Here is a 9,947-nt window from a genome sequence, read left to right on the forward strand (position 1 = left end):
GAGTGTTATGTAGAAACTAATTTGACAATAAACTATTTGTAAAAAAAAAAAAAAAAAGAAAAGAAATCCTGGCACATTTTGGACATTTAATACACAAAAAGATTTAAAAAGCAGAAACTCACCCTTACACTCTACATGTGGGGTCCAAGTCAAATTTTCCTGACAAGTCACAGTCGTAGGCCAATCTGAAGTAGGCTTATAGCCATCATTGCACCTGTATTTCAACATAGTTCCAACACTATAAATTCTCTGATTTGTTGACATGTGGTGGTTATATGTTTCCCAGGAGGCATTTGGGATGTCTGGTAAGCCAATACAACTATCTGCTCATAAAGGAAGAACAAGGGGGAAAAGACACTATTACTAGGGATGCAGCAGTGACCATCAACTAGCCTGTCCCTACCAAAGGATCTCCTGTGATCATTCAGTCAGAAACCATCTTGGTCTGGCTGATGCATCGACCACACCAGAAACAGACTAGCACCAAGTTATCATTATTAGTATTAATGTAATTCTTAAGGATCCACATGAGTTTATAATTTCAGAGTGTCAGAATCATAGTTAGGCCATATAATAAATTTGTGGAATTTAGAAAAAGGTGTCCCCCCCATGGGGGAAAATTATCATAATGTAATGATTTTTTTTGGAAGAAAACAATTTTCTTCTAACTGCAAGAGAATTGTTGAAAGAAATATACTAATCCACAATGTCTACCATGTTAATGTCTCCCTTTAGCACTGGAGAGTCCACAACCTGCACAACTGTATGTGGCAACCTTTTGTGATTAAAGAAGATATCGCCCAGTGGACTGTCTCATTTTTTCCCCCAACAACTACAAGACGTAGACAGTCATTGATCTAAATTTAAATTTTCACTGTGGATCAAGTGGGTCTCATCATACAAGTATGCCCTCACCAACATTTCTGGGTAATTAAGATGAAAACATGAAATCCTTTTATGGTCCATACTTACTGAGCTCACAAGTGGGAGGAGGAGGATTCCAGTTGTTATCTTCTTCACAGTGGATTAAACTGCTTCCTTTGAGAATAAAACCTCTATTGCAGTCAAATACCATGGAGTCTTTATAAGTATAGTGAGGTCCAAATCCCAAGATTATTTTTCCATTTTGAATCTCTGGCTTAGAACAAGAGATTTCTAAAGAATCAAAAGAAGATATGAATGGATTATAAAGAAGAAATGGAAATGAGGATATTACTGCTGTTGTTAATCCAGTGTCAACTATAACACAAAAGCCTAATACAGTATATGCCAAGTGGATGCATACAAAACATTTTTAATGTTTGTTTATTATTTTTGAGAGAGACAGAGACAGAGCGCAAGTGGGAGAGAGGCACAGAGGGTGGGAAACACAGAATCTGGAGCAGTCTCCAGACGCCAAGCTGTCAGCACAGAGCCTGATGCAGGGTTCAAACCCACGAACCATGAGATCATAACCTGAGCCAAAATCAAGAGTCCAACACTTTACCGACTAAGGCACCCAGGTGCCTCCAAAGCTCTTTTAAGAAGCCAGGGCATAATTTACTTTTCTCTCTTCACCTATTGAGCAGATTTTGAAAGCACGTTTTGATGTGCAGGTACCACAAGATTAAAGCATCATGGACTGCTTAAGTTTGTTGCTAAACTACCACCCAGACTACACTGCCCTGGAATCTTCCAGACATGGAGCAGACTCAGTGTGAATGAAAACCAAATTCACTTTGCAAAGCCGATGAGAGATTGGTGCTGCTTATTACTGCACAGTGGTACACCATGCATAAGTCAGTTGGGGAAAAGAAATGAAAGCATCATAGCAATAATTACTCTTGTAATCATTCCATTTCCCCCAACAAATTCACCTTCCAATCCAAAATTCACCATTGTGACTTACCTTTATTTTTTTAATTTTTAAAATTATTTTGAGAGAGAGAGCACACACGAGCGGAATGGGGCAGAGAGAAAATCTCAAGCAGTCTCCATGCTCAGTGTGGAGCCAGATGAGAGGCTCCATGCAGGACTCGATATGGAGGAGAAGGGCTCGATCTCATGACCTGATCGATGATCATGACCTGAGCTAATATCAAGAGTCAGATGCTTCACCAATTGAGCCACCCAGGCACCATGACTTACTCTTACAAGTAGGAGGACTTGGGCTCCAGACGCCTATTTTTTTATTTTCCACTGTGCAAGAAATGGAGGCTTTGCCTAACAGTGAGAAGTTGGGGTCACAGCTGTAGGTAACAGAAGAGCCGTATACATAGAAATCTTCATCTCCACCATTGTGTTTCCCATTGCTGATGGCTGGAGGAGGCTCACACTTAGCAACTGGGATGAGAAAGAAATAATCAGGGAACATATCCTTGCAAATCTAAAATTCATGATACAAATTTTAATGGAGGATAGAAGATGCAGCAAAGAAGCACAGGAGTTTTAGTACTGAACATCATTTAGGCTTATGCTGAAGTTAGAAAAAGTCTTTACTTACTTATACATTGTGGGAGAGGATCACTCCAATCAACTCCTTTATCATAGATATCACAATGACTAGTGGCTGAGCCAATTAAAACATATCTGAATAAGACAGGACCAAAGATTTCAATGAAATTCTTCGGACTCTAAATGAAGTTGGATAAAGAGGTCTAAACAAATTAACTGATTACTCAATATTTTAAAAAATGAAGAAACAATGTTTTCCAAATAGCACTTCCCACTGAGCACTCCATTCAGTAAAACTTCATCATTGCAATGAGATGTGCATGTTTGTTCATTCATTCTTTTATTCTGGAATCTATTGTTGGATATCAACTATTTATTAAGCGTGGAGTTTATCCCGAGCTCAAACAGAACAATGTAGGGTAAAAGGCTTTTCATCTGAGTGTGCTCTGCAGTGTTTTTGTAGAGGACAGTACCAGCCAGGTTACTGACCCCAAACATTCATGTCCTCTGACATGCAGCCTACTTCTGACTTAGAGGTGCTTACCCTCTCCAATACACCATTAACTCCCTGTTCACGATTCCCATTTTTATAGCTCTTTACAAGTTCTAAGCTTTCTTTAATTTGTCTTACTGCCCTCTGTATATTATGGTAACAGAAAGAAAAGGCACTGTTAGTATGTTTTAAAATTGTACTCTCATCAAGGAATAATGTACACTCTGAATGAAGCCTAATGCAAATGTGACCTCCGGCAAACTAGAGGATTTACTTAATGATAAAGTAAAGAAAAATGAATCTTTTAATAAGATAAAAGAGAGTGAGAAGTAAGTATTTTTCTTATTTTGAAATTTCTTAAAAATGTAAGTTTTCCAAACTACCCAGGAAACCAACTGAAAAGTGTGGTTTCCAGTTTTTCCAACGGAGCACTTTAGTGTTCTGCCAGCTCTTCCATTCTGAGTCCTCTCATTTTCCGTGTTGGGAGCCATAAGGGATAAATAAGGCTCACATATGTGAGAAAATCAAACTAAAGAAAACAACATTAGAGGAAAATATTAAACACAGATAGCAAGCAAAGGAAAATCAACACATACTTAGTTGGAGAACCTGAAGGAGGAACACAAAACAAAACAAAATAGCTATTTTAAAATGGATATCAAAGAAAGTATTACAGAAGTAAAATATTACCTAATCTACATTTTAAAATAGCAGCAAATAGCAAAAAATGTTGACCTAAATGATATATTCCAAGACAGCAAAGAGTAAAATTACTGAAAATTATTTTGAGCTAAAGGCACTTGAAATGGCAGACACAGGAAAGGCACTTGGACTTCCCTTTTCTTCCTGAAAGCAGGAGATAAAATTGTCATGTGGAAGATACTATCCCTATACCACGAGGAAAAGAACAATCTTATCACCAGAGATGAAAAGTTGAAGCCAAGAGAATTCTATACAAACAGACCTTGTGAAAATAACCCTTAATCTTCCTGTAGCTTCCCCATGTATTTTTGTTATTTTTCTACAATTGCTACTTTTTTTTCAACCTAGCATATAAACACTTGGGTCTAATCACCTCTTGGGTCTTCAGTTCTCCTGCTGTAGGCTCCCTCGTGTGTCTAAAAATAAAATGTGTATGCTTTTCTCCAGTTAATCTGTTTTATATCAACCTAATTCTCAGGCCCAGTCAGAGACCCTAAGAGGGGAGAGGAAAAGTGTTGCATCCCCTACAAGAGCCTATTTTTGTCCAGGGAGACTCAACATTTAAAAGAGTCTATTCTTCAAAACCTAAGTTAAACACTAATCCAGCATTGATTTTAAAATATGGCTAAATTTAGAGGCTGCTGGGTGGTTCATTCAGTTAAGCATCCAACTTTGGCTCAGGTCATGATCTCATAGTTCCTGAGTTTGAGCCACACTCATTCTCTCTCTTTCCCCGCCTCTCTCTTCCTCTCTTCCTCTCTCTCTCTTTCTCTCTCAAAATAAATAAACTTTAAAAAAATAAAATAAAAAAATGCTTAACTTAAAACTTTATGTAAAAAACAAACAAGTTTTGTCTGCCTTTTTTTTTTAAAGGCAGTAAGGCAAGACTACTTATATTGGCTGTTAAGACACATTATAAAGTCTTGATAAGCAGGTCACTGTGAAATGAGTATATAAATATAGAGGCAAAACAATGGGATTTAGTAGAAACATATAGATACATACATGATATATATGAGACACATATGAGAATTTAATGCAGTACCAAAAAGCGCTCTCAAATTAGTAAACTGAAGATGGACTTTTGCGGTAACAGGAAAGTCATATGGAAAAATATAGCCTAAAATATGCACTTCATGCTGTATATTATATGTTGACTCTAAATGGATCAAAGCTTTAAACATTAAAAATATGAAAACGTGCAAGCAGTAGAAGAAATCTAGGCAAATACTTTAAAATCTTGTATTGGAGAAGGACTTTTAAACAATGACCTAAAATCTGGAAGTCATTTTATTTTATTTTATTTTATTTTATTTTATTTTTTTATTGATTGATTTGATTGATTGATTGATTGAGAGAGAGAGAGAATGAAGGGGAGAGACAGAGGGAGACAGAGAATCCTAAGCAGCAGACTCCAAGCTCAGCATAGAGCACACTCATGAGAATGAGATCATGACCTGAGCCAAAATTAAGAGTCTAACGCTTAACCAACCGAGCCACCTAGGTGCCCCACCCCCCAAGAAGTCATTTTAAAAAGAGAAATTGATGAACTTGAAGCAGAAACACATTTTTTCCTTGAGAAGAAAAAAAATGTAAAAAGAAAAATTATATACTTGGGGAGAAGTTTGCAATTCATATCAGAAAAAAGCTCTAAACCCTAATAAGCACAGGTTCATGTGTGTATATCCTGTGTATATATAGAGGTTCATGTATGTATATATCTAGCCTAAAAATTAAGAATAAAAATTCAACAAATTAATTGAAAATATAGGCAAAGGGATATGCCAAATAGTCCACAAATAAGTAGTGTTTCTTGAACACGTAAAAATATGTTCAGCCTCAATCATAATAAAAGAAATATACATTGAAACTATAGTGAAATTCCAGTTTTACCTATTAAATTGGAAAATTTTCAAAAACTTTATAAGCTTTCAAAAGCTTGGCAATACAGAAAGTTTTTGAAGAGAAAGACATTTACATACTCTGCAAAACACTGTAACCTTTAAGGAGAGCAATTTTGCAATATCTTTAAAATTTTCAAAAATGTGTACTCTTTGACCCAGAAATCCCGCTCTGGAAATTGGCCCTATAGATATAACTACATCTGTACAAAATTATTTATGTACAAGGTAATACATTAGAGCACCATTCAGAACAGCAAAAATTGGAAACATTCTATGAAGCTGTAAAGGTAAATCAATGAGGAACTTCTATGCACAAATGTGGAACTATGTCCTGTATACACTGATGAGTAAAAAACAAGGCAAGATTCAGGGGTGCCTGGTTGACTCAGTCAGTTGAACACCCAACCCTTGATCTCAGCTGAGGTGACAATCCCAGGGTTGTGGGATCAAGCCCTGCATTAGGCTTCATTCTGAACATGGAGCCTGTTTGGGATTCTCTTTACCTCTGCTCCTCTTCTCTACCTGCACTCACTCTCTCTCTGAAAGAAAGAAAGAAAGAAAGAAAAGAAAGAGAGAGAGAAAGAAAAGAAAGAGAGAGAGAAAGGAAGGAAAGAATCTTCAAAGCTATGTTCGTTGTTGGAAAGGTACAATAAAAATGTATACTGATTTCTTAACTTGCGTTTGTAAAAAATAAACACTAGAAAGATACTTAAGAAACCAATAAAAGTGGATCCTTGTTTAAGGACACAAAAGAATGGAGTGGGTGGTGAGAGAGTAGAAGTGAAAATTCTCAGTGTATACGGTTTTACATCATTTTTATTTTTGTTTTTGTTTTTTCTTTTAAATTTTTATAGTTTATTTTTGAGACAGAGAGAGACAGAGCATGAGTGGGGGAAGGGCAGAGAGAGGGAGACACAGAATCTGAAGACAGGCTCCAGGCTCTGAGCTGTCAGCACAGAGCCCGATGCGGGGCTCAAATCCACAAACCGTGAAATCATGACCTGAGCCGAAGTCAGATGCTTAGCCAACTGAGCCACCCAGGCGCCCAATCATTTTTACTTTTGAACTATATGAACACATTAGCTACTTTTAAAAAATTAATTTAAAAGAATTATTTCTAGATTGCTTCACACTCACCCTTCTGAGCAGGCGAATTCTATGTGTGATCCAAACAAGATATCTGTCTTAACTATCACTTGCCCATTTTGCAATTCTCCAGGGTGTCTGCATTTTTTCTCTGACAAAAAAAAATATTAAAATGATAATTAGTGATTCCATGTACTCATAGATAAGGCATTAGAAAAGAAGATTGACTGATTAGCTTTGACCTATGTTTCCAGAAAGACCTAGAAACTGAGATTCAAACTTATTTCTGATCCTGAAACATTAAATGTTTACTTTGGAGGATAAATGAATACAAAATGTGATCTCATATTTTTCTGGTACATTTCACAAATAAAGAAAAATACTCAGTTAAATCACTGTGGTTATGGAGTCTATGAACCAGGATAGACACTGATTAGGAATCTATGATCCATTCTATATCTGTAGCATGTACTTTGTATTTAGGCCACTCAAAACTGCATTTCATGAGTTACAAAAGGTATAACAAAAATTGTAGATTGTATGCCCTTACTATTGGAAAAACATTACAGAATTTATTCTCAACTGTAAGTGAATCACAGAATCTTCTTCCAAACACAGCAAATATTTTGGGTGAAGTTTCTTTGGAAACCGCATTACTGCTCTGTAGCCACATAACTTTTTTTTAAAAGTGTATGTGTTTATTTTGAGATAAAAAGACTACATGCAAGTGGTGAAGGGGCAGAGAGAGAGAGAGAGAGAGAGAGAGAATCCCAACAGGTTCTGTGCGGTCAGGGCAGAGCCTAACACAGGGCTCAATTCCACAAACCGTGAGATCATGGCCTGAGCCAAAATCAAAGGTCAGAAGCTTAACCCACTGAACCACCCAGGCATCCTTAGCCATATAACATTTTTTTATAATTTTGTAAAGAATGAAGATGTTTTTCAAAATCTTAAAACTGAATTTGTAGTTCACTTTGGAAAGAAATGTTTATTGAACTATATTGCAAACGATAAACTTATTTTTCACTGCAACTAGGTAGTTTATAATTTTTATGGTTTTGTTATGTTTTTCAAAAGGTAGCACACATGTGTACATTGGAATCAGTAACTGACAACTAGATGGTTTCTTAGCAATCAAATATTATCAATTGTGTTCAGAAAACTTAATTCCTGAAACAATTTTGCAAAGAAGGGAAAAGCACAAATAAGAAAAATGATTGTTCACACTTACTGACACAGAACTCATCGTAGACCCATAAATTTCGTTGGCAGGTAAGAACCTGACTTTTAAAAAGATCCTTACTGTAACCAGGGCGGCAGGTGTATTTCAGGATAGTTCCAGACCTGAAGGAAGTCTGGTTCAACACATTTGTTGGAGAAGCAAAGTGTAAATTCGGTGGGACATCACAAATACCTGCACACCAAAAAGACGAAGAATCCCAGAAGTTAATACCTTGAAACACAGTGTCTTAATGTTTCAATAGTACAATTTTTAGAGGAAGAACCATTCTCCTCTAATCAAGAAAAATAACGACTCCTATTATCCCCATTGTTCAATGAATCCAGTGAGTGATCAGTAGCACATATTTGCTGATAAAGGATAATGATAATGTTAATGATGAATGATAGTAATAAAAGGCAGAACTCTTTCGTCCTCTTTCTGCTATTTATGAGATAACTTATCTAAAAGGATAGTAGATGTGATTTCATCCACCTATCAGATTCCTCAGATCTGCTGACTCCAAAGTAACTGGGCAAAGCCAGTAATTCCTACAATTTCCCTCAACAGAAGCATATTATTTCATCATAAAAACATTGTGTAAGATTGGTTGCCTCAGAAATAGGAAACTTCTGAGTTTCCTATAGGAAACCCAGGTAGCTGGGAGATGGATAAGAACAACATTTTTTAGTTTGTATTTTTTGTGCATGCTGGATTTTGAATGGTGTGAAGGAAAAAGCATGGGGTCCTTGAAACATAAAAGTCTTAATCCTGCTGACCTTGCAATAATTAAATAGAGGATTAATTTACATTTCAGAAGTCCTAGTAGAAGTCTATACTTATTTCCCCTCTCTCTTCTAGATAGACCCAGAAGCAGTGACAATTGCTTAGTCAGGCTGATAGATCATACAGATTGGTTTCAAGTCATGCTTGGGTGACAGATGCTTTGGAAATCCCTGGAGGAGAAATGATAGGAGGAAGTGTCTAGAAAATTGCTTCCTTTGTGGATAAAACAAATTACCCCTAAATCCCAAATAATTCCAAATCCCCATCAAACTTCAAATTCCAAATTTCTGATCAACTAAATCCCTTGTTGCTGAATGTGCTTTCTGCTGAAAGTTTAATCATCTGTTGGTCTTAAAAGTGAAAAAGTGGATGATCTTGAATGTTTGTTGCCAATCTGAACTTATCTCTCTATTACTCACCAAGAACAGTAGCAAATAGAGCAGCAACCAAGGTCATTTGGAAGAGAGTTGGATCAGAGACTTTCCACAGCCTAAATAAGGGACAGGCTGCCATTTTCTTTTTTCTATGATGGATCCCATTTGGAGCACAAGGGCGCATGACCTGATGCTTCTCCCACATTTTTCTGCTGAAAGAACTCAATTCAATAAACAGTTATTGAGAGACACTTGGGTGGTTCAGTCTGTTGAGCTGCAAACTCTTGATTTAGTCTCAGGTCATGATCCTAGGGCTGTGGGATAGAGCCCTGAGTTGGACTCCATGGTGAGTGTGGAGTCTGCTTGTCTGTTTGGAATTCTCTCTCTCTCTCTCTCCACCCCTCTCACCTGCTCATTCCCTCTCCCTCACTCCCTCTCTCTCTCTCTCTCAAAAAACAAATACATAAAAATAAATAGTCATTGAATTCCTACTTGTCATAATGCACTAGGATAAATGCTACTAGATCCACATCGTCTAGGAAATAAAGGCCTAAAATGAAAGAAAGCACATAAATACAAATGTCACAACACACGACAGTGTTAGATTCTTCAGAAGCACTCTGCTCAGAGGAGAGATAGGGAAGTGGTTGCTAAGAAGGAACAGCTTATACATTGTCTGAATGGGATGTAGGGTCAGGTTTAGGAATTTATAGATACTACTCTTCAGGAAATAAAGAATCATTGCTTTTTGTTTTTGCTTTGCTTTGAAGCTAAGGAGTGACTCATTACCATGCTTTGAAAAGAGTAGTATGGCAGATGTGTACATGACAGATTGAAGTAACCAGAGAGAAGAAACAGGGAGGTTGAGGAAGACTATTATTGCAATTGGCCATGTGAACCGCAGGGATAGTCTGACCAAGGAAATGGCAGAGGGCTTGTAGAAGAAGGAA

At 36.9% G+C, this 9,947-nt stretch overlaps 1 protein-coding gene across 1 annotated transcript in view; it reads right to left on the reverse strand.

The window, feature by feature from the left end:
- C4BPA (complement component 4 binding protein alpha) overlaps positions 1 to 9,181 on the reverse strand; it is a gene marked incomplete at its 3' end in the record, with an annotated part of 15,390 nt that extends 6,209 nt beyond the window's left edge. Inside the window, exons 1-7 of the mRNA XM_039252683.1 lie at positions 9,043 to 9,181; positions 7,850 to 8,032; positions 6,670 to 6,769; positions 2,483 to 2,568; positions 2,128 to 2,322; positions 973 to 1,155; positions 123 to 323 (exon numbers count right to left, since the gene is read on the reverse strand). Of these exons, the coding sequence (XP_039108614.1) occupies positions 123 to 323; positions 973 to 1,155; positions 2,128 to 2,322; positions 2,483 to 2,568; positions 6,670 to 6,769; positions 7,850 to 8,032; positions 9,043 to 9,181 (1,087 nt within the window). The remainder of the gene's footprint in view (positions 1 to 122; positions 324 to 972; positions 1,156 to 2,127; positions 2,323 to 2,482; positions 2,569 to 6,669; positions 6,770 to 7,849; positions 8,033 to 9,042) is intronic.
- Between the last annotated feature and the right edge of the window lie 766 nt (positions 9,182 to 9,947).

Source organism: Hyaena hyaena, unplaced genomic scaffold, assembly GCF_003009895.1.
Source record: "Hyaena hyaena isolate Hyena2069 unplaced genomic scaffold, ASM300989v1 scaffold_429, whole genome shotgun sequence".
NCBI lineage: Eukaryota > Metazoa > Chordata > Mammalia > Carnivora > Hyaenidae > Hyaena > Hyaena hyaena.